At 43.2% G+C, this 15113-nt stretch overlaps 1 protein-coding gene across 1 annotated transcript in view; it reads left to right on the plus strand.

The window, feature by feature from the left end:
- MAN1A1 (mannosidase alpha class 1A member 1) overlaps positions 1-11936 on the plus strand; it is a 553608-nt gene extending 541672 nt beyond the window's left edge. The window contains exons 11-12 of the mRNA XM_029596415.1: positions 1124-1239; positions 10878-11936. Of these exons, the coding sequence (XP_029452275.1) occupies positions 1124-1239; positions 10878-11004 (243 nt within the window). The 3' untranslated portion in view covers positions 11005-11936. The remainder of the gene's footprint in view (positions 1-1123; positions 1240-10877) is intronic.
- Positions 11937-15113: the final 3177 nt, after the last annotated feature.

Genomic DNA, 15113 nt, shown 5'->3' on the forward strand with positions numbered 1-15113 from the left:
AAGAGGCTGACAGGCCACTTCTGGGTCACAGACCTTAGTTTGCCCACCCCTGATCTAGAGGCTAAGGTACAGAGCTGTTTGTGAAACCTGAAGTGTTAATTTTGAATCCCATTTTCCTGCGACTTGAAGCAAGTCAATTAACCAGTCTTTGCAGTTCTTATACCTTCCCTTCAGGTATTACAAAGCCATACAAACAATTGCTACATTTGTTCCTTTCAAATGACACCAGCACTTACTGTCTGTGTATTATTTGGATACACTTCCAATATTGTACTTTTAAGTACAGCCCTTTTAGCACAATTTTCCTCCATATCAAATTTATAAGTTATTGTGTTATTGGTGTATACACTGTTCCGTGAAAAAAGGAGATACCGAGGACCACGGAAGGCAAAAGAGGACTGAGGAATGGAAGACTGTGTGTGATCATTATAGCATGGACAGAGCAACAAGATGACATTTTACCTAAAGGCTTCATAAACTGTTAAGGTTTGAAGATAGAAAGGAACCATAGACCAGAGGATTAAACATAGCATTTCCATTCCTTCCTCATTAGGGGGACACTTTAGTGCTGATTAAATTGTAATTTTTCCTAGAAGGGGATCAGTGAATACCAGCATAATCCTGCATTGTGTGCAACCCCTAAAGTAATGGCCGTACTCCCATCAGGTCCTTTTTCCAATGGTGTTTTCTCATTCTCTGCTGGCTGCCTCTTTTTCGGCCTAGTTAATAAAGGGTTTGCATCTATTTTTTGCCCTAGTGGGTTGAGAGAAGCAGGCATTCTGTTAATCATGCCTAAAAAATGTTTTATTAATACAAATTTATCCAGAATGAATGTATTCTTTTAAAAGCCCATTTTAGGGTTGTTGCTATGGTACTTGTGTAATATAACTATGCTTTGTCTTCAGTTTGAAATCCTTTAGAGCTTTTTTTTTTTTTTTTGGCTTTTTGTTTGATTTTTTGAGTTTTTTTGTGTTTTAGCTTTCTATTATTTCCCAGTGTATACTTTGAAATTATTCTCAAATATAAAGACACAGCAGGACTTAATTTGGCAGGGACTTCTAATGTAATAGGATTTGGCACTTGTTGCTTTTTCTGAAGCTTGAGTTTGTTCTTCTTCACTCAGGCATTGGAGAAACACTGTAAACTTGATGGAGGTTACTCTGGCATTAGAGATGTTTATGCCAGCCGTCCAAGTCATGATGATGTACAGCAGAGCTTCTATCTCGCAGAGACACTCAAGTAAGTTAAAGCACATGGGTTGCTAGAGTTTAATTTATATAATATAGCACTGCAGATATTCCTTACAGATGTATATCTGTCATTAGTACATTTGACATTTACATAATGGAAAATAAGGCTTGAATGGTATACATCTACTCTTACAGAGCAAGAGACAAATTTGCATGCTGAATTAAAATTTTCATCACAAAAGAGACAACATGCAGTCACGTATCTTCATCAGCTTGTGCATGGTCCAATCCTTTTTTTTTTCTCTGCAGCAACCTTCCATTCAAGTTGCTCATATTCTAAGCTAAAAACAGCAAAATGGTCCCCTCCATTTGGTATAGTTTGTTTGTGTGTTTTAATCCACTTCATCTCTTTCTCAATCAATCAGTCTGTTTTTGGAACTCAGCATGGCCATTTAACCTTTCATCAAAAAGAAGAATTTAACCACAGTAGTTCGTCACAATAACCTCACGACTGGATGACTGCAGTGCACTATGCAAGGATTTAACAGACAGGGCCCTCCACAAAATTAGGATCATAAAAAACTCCGCTGCATGACTGATATATCACATCTATATACTATACAAACGACATTAGCTAGCAATCCACTACAGAATGAAATTCAAAATTTGATGCTGACTTTCAAGGCTCTAAGAGGTCAGACTGACCTAGCTACTTCATAGAAATACTTGTCCTCAAGACCACTAAGATCCTAACTTAGGGCTTCCATAACAGCTCCTGCAACAAAAGTAATCAAAAGAACATATATTCGCTGCTGATCCTTCTTGGGAGCAACACCGGCTTGTTTAACATTCTTCTGGAAGAGCTCCATCAGATGTATGACTATTTCCTCTTTAGGAGGCTAGTAAAAGCCATGGTTCTTTTGCAAGGCCTTTATTGCCAAACTCAGAGCATCCTCCACCCCTAGAAAGCAAGCATTGAATAAAATTGGCTACAATAAACTGCTAGGCACCAATTTCTCCTTGTCCTGTGCATGCTGCTATAACCTGTTGCTTTTTGCTGAGATGTTTATATATTTATTTGAAGTTTGCACATTTTTGTTGATTTTAAGTGAACCATTGTTTTATTTCTAGTCAATTCCTTACTGTTTGCACCTTTTTCTATTGTTTTCATGTATTTATTTGAAGTTTAGGCATTATTTCAATTTTAGGAGTTATTATTTGCTTCAGTTTAGTCAGTGCTTCCATTTCTGTAGTACAGACCTGTCTTCACAGACCTATCTTCATAACAAAATTACCAGTCAGGCTTTCGGGATAGCCATATTGAATATATTCAGGGTCTTGCATTGTATTTTATGATGTAGTATTTTGCTGTTTATTGCATTTTATTATTGCATTGTAACATGCGTTTATGGGTTTACCTGTAGCAACACGTGACCCCAACCAAGATTAGATTAGATCCTAATCTGACTGTGGGGGGTACCAGATCAGGTTTGGAAAGCCCTGCCCTAGTAATAATATCTCTGCCATCAACAAATACAATTTAAGAATATAAAAACAAAAATAGATTTCCATAAGGAGTTCAAATTAATCATGAAAGTCATAATTTTAATTATCAAATCTAATCCAAGTCTAAGAATTAGACTACTACTAACAAAGTTAATTAGAACTAAATTTGATTGTATATTCTTGAATTTAGGTTGAAATTCCTGACTGCATAGACTGTTTTAATTTGTTCTGCTTTGTTCTGCTACGTTCTTTATGGTAGTACTGTTGCTTGGTACTTAAGCATGCATGCCTTGTTTTGTACCTTTAAATTGAATAAAATTTAAATTTCAAAAAAAAAAAATCTAAGAGTGAATTCTCAAAATCACATCCTATGAAATAATGTGCTTCATTTTACTTATTCGGTGCATAAGTTTCTTTTCCAAAAAACATTTTGCATCATACTCAGAAAAAAAAATTCCACTTTTTACTTTTTATTAAGAAGTAAAATTTAAGACATGCACCCGTGCGCACATGGGCGCTCGTTTGCCGGCACGCACACATGGACGCATCGGTTTTTTTTTTTTTAAATTTGAAATGTTTTATTGCTCAATATTGCAACATTACATATTTCAAATCTGCATCGGTTTTCTAACATGCTTGCGTGTTGTATACATGCATGCACAATTTTATATTGACGCATGCAGGTGCGCACGAATGTCGTCTCGAGCGCATAAGTGGGGGGAACTTTAGTAGGTACACGCGACGATGCAATTGGCCTTTTTCCCAGTTTGCCCCGGTAAGGGAGAAGACTTCCTAAACCCCCTAGCCAACTTGCCTCCCTTTCACCCTTTTACCCCCGACCCTTTAAATCCCGCTAACTAGCGTATTTTTATTTGTTACATGACTTAAACGCTGACCGTAACAGAAGTAAGGCTACGCGGTAGGGGATCCCGGCACACGCTTATGCATGTAAATACTTATGCGCTGGATTCATGCTACAGACCCGTCCTGCCCATGCTCTGCCCAGATGATGCCCCACCCCTTTTTCACCAATCCTTTTTTATCCGCAAACTGGAAGAAACGCGCATGGCCATGGGCCTTTTAAAATCACATCTATCTCCCAGCTTTGGCGCGCGTAGGTCTTTTAAAATTCACCCATATTCATCCTAGTCTTTTCTGAAAGTAATGCTGAAATTTCTGCATTTAGCAATGAGTTTTCTTTTTTCAAGTACAGAAAAGTATGTTTATCTGAAGACACATTAACTGGAAACTCCCATCCCCCAGATTATTACACCCCCTTCTGCTACAGCCCAGACTAATATCCCCTCTTTCTGTCCCTAACAGAGGACTCCCTCCCTCCACCCAGGTGAATGAAGCCAGCTGACTGGCATTTCCAAACCTGCTATTTTGGCATCTCTTCCTTATCCACAGTTTCCAGTCTCAGCTAAGAATTTCAATCACATGATGCTCAGTAAATGATAAAGAACTTGTCTAAGACTGTGAACCACACAGGCGTAACTTTTCAAACAAAGGTAGGGTGTTTAGATAGGGCTGGGAGAGTGGGTTAGGTAGGGGAAGGGAGAGGAAGGTGTGGGGGTGGAGGGAACAGAGGCAGGCTGCGCGGTTCGGCGCGCACAGGCTGCCGATTTTGCACAGCCTTGCGCGCGCTGACCCCAGATTTTAAAAGATACTCGCGTATCTATTAAAATCCGGCGTACTCTTGTTTGCGCCGGTTGCGCGAACAAAAGTATGCGCGGGCGTACTTTTTTAAAATCTGCCCCAAAGCGTTCAACATCCAGTAACGTCAGCTAAACTAACTAGATATACTTACCACACCTGAAGTACTCAAAGTGTATTTAAATGTTGTTTGTCCCACCTAGACGGGCAGATAACTGCCTTATTCATGCGGTATATAAGAATTTAAAATAAATAAATAAATTAAGCTCTGGATTTTGTTGCCAGTGGATGTGGTTAGTGCAGTTAGTATAGCTGGGATTAAAAAAGGTTTGGATAAGTTCTTGGAGGAGAAGTCCATTACCTGCTATTAATCAAGTTGACTTAGAAAATAGCCACAGCTATTACTAGCATCAGTAGCATGGGTTAAACTTAGTTTTTGGGTACTTGCCAGGTACTTATAGCCTGGATTGGCCACTGTTGGAAACAGGATGCTGGGCTTGACCCAGTATGGCATGTTCTTATGTTCTTAATATGAACATAAACATTACTAGAACCTTGCACTCTATTTTAAGCAATAGGAGAAGAGCTTACAATAGGTGGAAATTTGACACTCAAGAAAGAGGAGAGTTGTTAAGGCAGGAAAAATATATATGAGGCATTCTGGTATTTTACAAACATTTGCAGGGAACTTGAGAAAAAAAAAAGGCACCCAATTCTAATACCCTAGCCCTTAATAGCAAAAACTGTCTCCTCTTTTTTGGGTCTGTCTAGCCAAGTCCTGGAAGACACGAACTTTCAAATCCAAGAAAGTATCCAGGTGATGGCAAAAAAAATCTTGAGAATCCATTTTCGGTCGGACTCCAAACAATAGGAAACAATAAGTGTAGCAGGGTAACTAATTCCTTCTAAGTAGTTTCCAGCATAGTAGTAAGGTCCAGCTGTGGAGAATCAATAGTGGCAAGGACCTGAATTCCCTTTTGATCAACAATACCTTTTTTAAATGGGGGAATATAATAAACTTTTGAAACTAGAGGGAGAGTTTGCTCTGGAATCTTAAGAACCTCAATCTGATATCTGTTCAACGTATCTTTTGGAAAAATTAACTGATCGTTCAGGAAATTAACAAGACAGAGGTTCCTCGCCCCCACTTGGTTTTCCAGTAGTTCCATTTTATTATTTATCAAATTATTTTCTTTCAACATAGAATGTTGAGTTTCTTTTAAATTACTAACGTCCTTTTTAACAGTCCCACAAGAATTTTTATTAATGGAAATCCATTTCTCAACTGATTTCAATCAATTATCTAAAGTTCCCAAAGAAGTAACTAAGGGTTTGATCTAGTTAATTATATTAGTATTTAAAGTTTGAATCGAATCCCAGATAATATCAAGAGTAATCAAAGCAGGTCTCACCAGCTCAACCATCTGTAAAGTGGGTAATTCCAAAGCTTCTCCTTCATATTGCAAAGAAGAAACAACGCTTCCAGTAATGCCCCAGCTGCGCCAAGAGAAAAGGCTCTGAGGAAGTTCCACAGGACTCAAAAGCTCAATACAGATTCCAGCATCTTCGTCATCTATGTGCGACAATGATCCTGGAGCAAGTCTGATGATCTTGCCTCGGCAGGATTAGCCAGGGCTATCCATTCCTCCGGGGATAAAGATGTCGATGGTTCTGGGAGAAAACCAGGTACATCTTCCTCCTGGACACTCTCCAATGAACTGACTCCTGGAGCTGAGGTTCCCCCGTCGCACATGGACATCCATCGGGCCTGACATTGAAGAAACCACCAAAACCTCATGCTCTTTGGCCCTTTGCTTCCTACCAGAGTGCAGCATCATAGAGGAAATTTGAGGACCCGGTGGGAACGGCCTCAAGTGTGTCTTGCTAGTTCACCCATCTTGGATCCCAAAATTACATGAATCTTTAAGTGAACAGAAGATGGCACAACATCCATATGGTTCAAGGTTAAACATGATGTCTTTCTTCAATTTTAAATGAGAAAGTATCTATTTGTGGATTTTAACAGATTGAAAATAAACAGTGAATATGAGATGTGCAAACGTTTGGACACTTTCACTTGATTTATTACTACTTTTTTATTTAAGTTGCTAATAAGGTCCAAATTGTTGATCATCTCATTAGGCTTTCACTTAAACAGGTAAAGACAATTCCATGGTTGAACAAATACTCTGGCCCCTCTAACGTCTCATGTTGTGATAATTATTCTGTCTACTTTCAATAACCATGGGCTCCTCTAAGGAGCAGCTGAGTATTTGAAAATTAAGATAATTCACTCTTACAAAGCAAGTGAAGGTTATAAAAATCTCTAAATGTTTGCAGCTAGCAATTTCAATTGTCAGAAACCTTGTTAAGAAATGTAAGTTACATGGAAATGTTGAAATCAAGGCAGATCTGGAATATCAAGAAAAATCTCTGACATAACTAACTGAAAACTGGTCAGATCTGCAAAACAGAACCCACTGCAAATAGCCTGCTGAAAAGTTTGGCTGGCACTGGAACAGATGTCCATAGTGTTGCTTACACAAAAATGATCTGCATAGGAGTGGTGTCAGAAGGAAGCCTTTTATTGAGCTCATCACAAATGTCATTATCTTAAGAATGCTGAACAAAACTTTGAAATAGCTATGACATTTTTGGAATAAAATGTGTTGCACTGATGAAAAGAAAATATAACTGTTTAGCCTCAACCACACAAAATACTGTAACTTCCATTTCTTAACAAGGTTTCTGACAATTGAAATTGCTAGCTAGATATGTTTAGAGATATTTTTTTAAAGTCTTCCTCTGCTTTGTAAGAATGGATTATAGTATCTTCTTTTTCAAATGCTAAGACAACTGCTTAGAGGAGCCCATGGTTGCAGAAAGTAGGCAGAACAACAATCACAACTTGAAAGGTTAGAAGTGTCAGAGTATTTGTTCAAATGTAGAATTGTCTTCACTTGACCAATTGAAGGCTTAACAAGTAAATCAACTTTTTGGGCCTTATTAACAACTTTTTAAAAAAGATAATGAATCAACTGGAAGTGTGTCCAAACTTATGCACATGCCGTATTCATTGTTTTATTCTTTTCAATCTGTTAAAATCAGCAAAGAAATAGTAGTTTTGCATTAAAAATGCTGAAAGATCACAGTTAACTTCGTAGCATTTAGAGCTTGTGTCAGTTTCTGTTCATCTAGGGATTCATTGAAACATACAATTGACCAGGTGTGCCTAAACGTTTGCATACAACTGTAATTGTTGCGACCCCCCCTGCTGCTGCGCTGCAGGAGGTCTCTTACCTTCCTCCAGAGGCCGCTCTGAAGCCAGGGCCTTGCCTGCGCATCATCCAGGACTTGCTCCAGGGCCTGAGAGGCCTAGCTGCTCCTGAGGCATGCCGGTGGCTTGCAGCCTCAGTGTTTGGACTTCCTGTTGGGCGACGCCCTTCCCTAGGGGCTGGCCCGCAGCTCTCTACCCTAGTTATAGGACCAGCGGTGGGCGGTCCTGGCACGCTCCTCCCAGGGAGTTGCCTTCTACCTCCAGTATTTAAGGACTTTCTGTTCACTGTGTCTTCGCCTTGGATCTGAGCATTACAGTTGCCTGTAACCTAGCTGATCCAGGTCCTCCATGGTTGATGGCGCCTTGTCCTGTCTCTGCTTGATGTTCCTGATGTCCAGTGTCTCTGCCTTGATGCCTGTCTCTGACCCTGCCTAGATGTTTGTTCCTGTGCCTGCCAGCCGTAAGGGCTTCGGATGTGAGTTTCCCAGCATCGGAGTCCTGTTCGCCTGGGTCTTCCCCGCGCCCTCCTTCTCAGCGTGGTCCGCGACCAGCCTCCCAGGGCTGTGTAGGGCGCGTCTGGGACAGGGTGGTCCGTGACTCAGTCCCACAGGTGGGCTGAGTAGGGCGCCCTGATGGACAGTGCAATGTTCCCGTCCAGCCTTGTCTCCAGTGTCTGCTTCAGCCCGTACCCTGATGTCTTCCTCTGCCAGCCGAGGGGGCTTCGGATGTGAGTATCCCAGCATCGGAGTTCCTACTCGCCTGGATCCTTCTAGTGTCTCGCTTCAGCCCTTGTCCTGATGTCTCCGTCTTGCTTCAGCCTGCTTCTGCCCTGTCTGATGTCGTCTGTTTAAGGACTCTGTCTGCCCTTGCCTCTGTCCGGCCTGCTGCCCATTGCCGTTCCCTGCGGCAGGTCCGAAAGGGCCGGGAACAGTCGGAGGACCGTTCATTAGTCAACTTCCCCGTGTTGGCTACCATGGGCATGCAGGTCCGGCTGAGGGCCGGACTTCCTGCTTCTGTTCCTGCCTGCCTGGCTCACCATGCCTGCTCAGCTCACCTCCCACGGTGTGGCCTTGGGCTCCTCCTGGGGTCCTGCCGTGGCCCAAGGGCTCACCACCCACCCGAGACGACCGCGCCCGCGCGCGCTCGTAACAGTAATTCTATAGTTTCTGCAGATAAACTACTACTTTGTTTTGTAATAGCATTTTGCTAAAGTCAATAATATAGAAAATAAATTAGCATTTTACTTTCTTTCCATTTGCCAACAAGTCAATTTGACTATAACTGCAAAAATCAATATAAGGATTCTTGAGTTTTGGTAGATGCTTTTGTTTCTGTCCTTCAGCAAATATAGATAGGACTGCAGAGTTTCTGATTGAATTTGATACATTAGCTATTTGAAACTCTGTTCCAAAGCACTCTAAGGTGTAATAATCAGAAGGTCATTCAAAATTTCAACTTGCTAATTTAATTACACAAATACTTTAGAGAGCTATAACTTGAGATATTAATAACTCATACCTGTGGGACCCAAAGCAAAAATAAAACTTACATAAAAATTGAAGTATAACAGAATTCAGTTCTACATTTCCCTTTAAAATTATTGCAATTTAGAGAGTTTCACAGTAGATAGTGATAGATTATGGAACTAGATAAATAGTGATGCTGACTAAAAATGCATTTTTGTATTTTGAAAAGATTTATAATTTCTCTTTTTCCAAGATCTTACCTTAACTGGCTATTTAGGTCCTTCTGCTGTTGTAATATTAGCCATTCAAGTTTTCATATTTTTCTTATACATACTTTTTTCCCTTCATTTTCAACATTCTCCCTCTCCCCACATGATATGCCTAAGCAGATCTTAGCATCCTCACCAATCTAAAACCTGCAGGGGTGCCACCTCTGAGGTACACTCATTGGCTATCAGGAGCTTTTTCATAGTAGTAGCTGTCTTCCCCTTCTCCTTGCTTGGCTTAAGTGATCCAGCTTCACAATACATCCAAGCTCAACCAGCCATGATGGATGGAGAAGTCAGACTGGGATTCCATCCTCTGCAGCCCAAACCATGGGGTTGACCTAACAGACTGGTATTTTTTTTTTTAAACCTTGGGAACGGTAGCAAGAACTATTCAACACTTTTGGTCAGAGGAGCATCATTTGTCTAGCTAGGTTGATGTGATAGTAAGAGAGAAGAATCCAGAGCAGAGAACTGGAGATGAACTCCAGCAAATCTTTTCAAACTTTGACTCAAGCTCACCAATCTTTGAGCTACACTTCCTTAAACATCAGCTTGACTAATTAATCCCTGCCCTGCAGCAGCAGTAGACAGTGCTTGGCGCAAGGCCACCCCCAACTTATAGCGTGGCAGGTTTGCTCTCAGCCCAATCTAAATAGGATGCACATTTCCGATGCTACTATGCCAACCTGTCCTGGTCGCTCCTTAAAATAAGTTGGCTGTAAGTTGCTTATGATCCTACATGCTCATAGAGTAAGAAGGCGGGCAAACAGCCTGAGAAAGAAAGAGATGCCCTCTGACCCAGACAGAAAGAGCCATCATACCCCACCCCAGCCTGAGAAAGAGAGACTACTACATGTCACCTGCATGTGTCCCCTCACCCCCAGACACACAGACACACACAGCTTGGGAGAAAAGGCTGGTTTCATGGGCCGAGCAGAGTATTCTGGTCTTTGATTGGGAAACCTGCTATACTATTTACAGCACCTTTGTAAGTAAGTAAAGCAGGTAGAGCTGACAGTGAGATGAGAACAGGGATAGGGGAGAAGACTGAGGATCGAGCTGGGCGCACCTCCCCAAAATTTGACAGACTTGGACCCTATGGCCACTATGCATGGAATGAAAAATGGTTGAGCAGATCGAGAGGAGGATAGGGCAGAGGAGTGAAGGGAGGATTTAAATGAGGATCAGGGCGGGGGAGTGGGGATGACTGGAAACTATGAAACTTTATTCCTGAAAACTCTTAATTTTTTATTATTTTTTTTTTTAATGTACCTGTCAAGAACGGAGTCATTTGCAACCACAGTCTCCAAGTCTAGCCTTTTGTCTATATTAGCAGTGAGCAAGATTAGGGCAAGTTTCTATTGGACTGAAAACCTATGAGTCAGAGATGGTTAACCAATGCATCAGTGCCCATTACTTGACAATTAGAAATATTAACTTTGAAGATAATTCAGTACAAATTCTTTTCCCCTGTTGTTGAAAATTGTCATTGTTACTTTCTTATTCTCACCAGGTACTTGTACTTACTGTTTTCGGATGATGATCTCCTTCCATTTGAGCACTGGGTCTTCAACACTGAGGCACACCCTCTGCCAGTCCAGCACAAAGACAGTGAAATAGAAGAAGATAAATCCAAATAAAAGCAAACCGGCCATCATTCTGTTAATTCATTTCATTCCTTCAAGACTTATCTCCTGTTCTTAGGCACATGATGACATTTTTTACATTCATTCGTTAGTAATTCCAAATTGTAAACCAGCTGTTTTGCAGTCTATTATGTTTACTACTAAATATTTATGAATGGACTTAAATCCTTTTTGTTATGACTTTTAATCTTTTGTTAGTTCATCTACTCAACTGAACCCACTTTTGTTCTGAAATCTGTCATCCAGAATGTATTAGGCTGCAGGGTCATCTTTAAAGGTTATTTTTCTTTTCTTTTTTTCTTGTTTTCATTTGACTGCAAAAATCCTTCCTCCTCTGTGAGGAGGTGATGTCTGCTTTAAGCTGTAATATTTTGCCATGTTGCAAAAAGCCATAATGAATTAAGCATAAAAAAAAAATGTTTGTTTCCTTTACAGTTCTGCCTGAATATGGTTTGTCTGTAGATCAGCTGAGACAAATCTTGTAACTGTGACAGTCTCTTCTTTGTGTTTGTTTTAGGGAAAAGAGAAAGGTCTCAAGTTTTTCCTTTTCAATGAAATATAAACCATTCTGATCAAATCAGCATTGTACTTTATAAATAAAACTAAATTTTGTAAATCTATTACTGTTAAATGGAAAAAGCCTAGTTTGTTAAACAGATTTTATTTATAATCGATTTACTGCAAAATCATTTTAAAAATTATTTTTTCTAAAAACATTCTACTGTCACTTATCTTCTTCACTTGTTATTGTTTGTCTTCAGATGTATAGAAATGAGACATGCTCCACACTGAAGGAGGAACAGAAGCACTGAGAGACAGCAGAGAAACAGCTCCTTTAGTCACAGAGTACCAGTGGCCATATTTCCTAGCCCTAGATCTAGTACCTTCAGTGATGTGTGCAAAATAAATCCATTCCAAAATTCTGATAGCAGTCTCATTAAATTATTGAAAAAGGAATTTTATTTCATTTGTCAAAATGCCTCCCCCTTTGGCACTCTCTACAGTACATATACCACGGGGCGCCTTATGTGCCTGATCCTGTCCAACTGCGGTAGTTTTTCAGTAGCCCCTGAGCAGTAACATGCAGGCCTAAGTTTGAAGGTAGGAACCTAATTTTGAATTTACATGCCTGCCTTTCAGCAGCATAAGTGGAAAAAGGACAAGGACACGCACATTTTGGAAATTAGTGCTCAGTGTTAAGAACTCCTGTGGAAAGTTTGTCTGCTTTATGGAGTACCCCTCTCCTCATCTTGTTTCAGTTTGATAGCCTTTTTTGAAACCGGAGTGTAAGATACATTAGTTTATTGGATGAAATTATTGTTTCAGAACCAGAGTAAGAATTACTTTCCTAGCGTGTAGCAGATGGACTCAGGACCAATGGGTATAGTGTACTCGTGCTAGCAGTTGGAGATGGATCAGATTTCAATCTGACGTCAGCACCTAGTACATATACCCCTGCAGGAAGTGCAGATTCTCATTATTTTTTCGTCTCCAAAGTAGTTAGGTGCTATCTTCACGCTCGCCGAGCGTTAGAACAAATTTAAAGAACAAAACCCTACCTGAAGACGAACCCTGCACTCCTGCGGTGATGCCCTCGGGTCCCTCCCCCAGTTGAGTTTCCCGAGGTGATTTCCGTGGTCCCTCGGAGGTAAGAGCCTCGGTCCAGTGGCTGAATCGCAGCAGGGACCTAGCCCCCGAGCGAGAAGGGTTCGGGCGCGGCATAGAGACAGCCTCGGTCCGGAGCCGAATCGCGGCAAGGACTTAGCCCCCGAGCGAGAGGAGTTCGGGCGCGGCTGAGAGGCAGCGGGTGCATCCCCTCGAGCGCGGCAGTGAAGGTATTTACCCTCTTCCCCCCGCAGCCGGAGACCGCCTGGGATGAAACCAGGAAGAGCCGAAGACAAGGTAAGGCGTACATCTTCTATTTAACCGGTCTCCGAAGATCGAGGAGGAGCAGGGTCTGCCCACGTGGAGACCCTCCAAGGAGGTCGCCATATTGCCCGCATACTCGCCGTCGCCATCTTGGCCTTCTTCGCCGCCCACCGCCCGATCGAGCGCACAAATTAAGCTAAGCGCATATTATAGGCGACCGAAAATAGCTGGGTGCATATTTTAAGCTAGGCACCCAATAATTGGGCGCGTATTATAGGCGCCAATTTTTGGACACGTATTTTAGGCGCCGATAGTTGGGTGTGCATTATAGGCACACAAGAATTTGGGCGCACATTCTTAGGCGCACATTAAAACTTCCGCGCATAAGCTTCGCGCACAGTACAAGGCGCATATCTACGGCTCGGAGCAAAACTGGCACGCATATACCAGACGCAATGGAGCGCATAAGAGCTTACGCGTCTACAGAAGCGGCACCTCCAGAGATAGATATAAAAGCCCAAGGCCTCCGCCCTGCATGCCACATCAGAGCCACACAGAGCGAGGAAGCGGACGCCCTATGCGCACACTGTGAGGAGGCCCTGGGAGATCCAGGCTAGGGCCAGTCCCACCCGGGTCCCAGTGCTAGCTCCTCAGGGGGCACCCCGGACCTAGCTGGCCCCAGTGAATCCATCCCACAGACGGGGACCCCCAGGGATCCGGCGCCCCTCAACCTAGATCCGGCATCGATCTCCTGGGTGGAGTTATTTAAAGGGATTCACGCCTTTGTTCAGATGCAGACTGAACCCCAGGCCGGCCATCCATATGCACCGGAAGATCCTCATGCCCCAGGACCCTCGAGGCCTAGGCACAGGCTCCCACCACCCAGAAGCCCCACCTATGGGGAAACGGATTTCTCCGAGGAAGAAGTTGAGCCCCTCGAGGAGGGAGAACTCCCCTCGGGGACGGAGCCACATCGAACCATGAGACGCTTCTTCTCAAAGGATGAGCTTTCGGTCCTGGTATCTCAATGCTTGTTGGAACTCGCTATCCCGGGCCAAGGCACCCCCGGGGGAACCTAGAATGAACCCCCTGCTGGAGAGCCTTCGACAGGTGTCCCACCATTTTCCCCTCTTACAGGCAGCACAACAGCTAATTGACCTGGAGTGGAATGCGCCGGAATCCTCATTCAAAGGGGGTCGAGCCTTATCGGCCATGTACCCCCTGAACCCAGCAACCAAGGAGCTTCTGGCGTGCCCCAAGGTGGACGCCATAGTTTGCACGGTCACTAAGCGCATCACCATACCAGTGGAGGGAGGAGCGGCCCTCAAGAATGCACACGACCGACGCCTGGAAGCCATTCTGAAACAGGCCTTTGAGGTGGCAGCCATGTCTCTACAAATTGCGACCTGCTGTACAGTGGTGACACGTTCCTGTTTATCCCAAGCCAGGAACAGCAGCCTGGGGGAAGACATGGAACAGACACTTTCGTTCCTCACTGACGCTGCCTCCGACCTAGTACGCACGGCAGCCAGAGGAGTGTCATCCACAGTGGCAGCCAGGAGACAGCTCTGGCTGCGAAATTGGTCGGCTAACGCCTCCTCTAAGACACACCTCACAAGAATGCCCTTCAGGGGATCCCTCCTGTTCAGCAGCGAACTAGAGAAGCTGGCTAACAAATGGGCGACTCTTCAGTACCTCGTCTACCAGAAGACAAGACGAAGAGAAACCAGCGTTCCTTTCCCAGGCCCTCCAGAGGCAGAAGCTCACAGCGCTTCAATCCCTACAGGAACAACTACCAAGCCCCCCGCCCTATGGGCAGGAACCAGTCCTTTCGGAACAAACATAGCAAGAGGGGAACCAACTCGGGTCCAGGCCCCAGCCGCACCCCACAATGAGATTCAGCCGACCCATCCAAGGGAAGAAGCCATAGGAGGCAGACTAACCCTATTCTACCGCAGATGGGTCGAGATAACTTCGGACAAGTGGGTCCTAGCCATCATCAGAGAAGGGTATTACCTGGACTTCCTTCGAACCCCTCCGGACAAGTTCGTAGAATCTCCCTGCCACGACCCCCTCAAGAGGGCGGCAGTGGAAGCTACTTTGACCAGACTCCTGACCCTAGAGGCCATAACCCCGGTACCAACACGGGAAATAAATTCCGGGCATTACTCCATTTACTTCATCGTACTCAAGAAAGAAGGTACGTTCAGACCCATCCTGGACCTCAATTCGGT

Source organism: Rhinatrema bivittatum, chromosome 3 (genome assembly GCF_901001135.1).
Source record: "Rhinatrema bivittatum chromosome 3, aRhiBiv1.1, whole genome shotgun sequence".
Taxonomy (NCBI): domain Eukaryota; kingdom Metazoa; phylum Chordata; class Amphibia; order Gymnophiona; family Rhinatrematidae; genus Rhinatrema; species Rhinatrema bivittatum.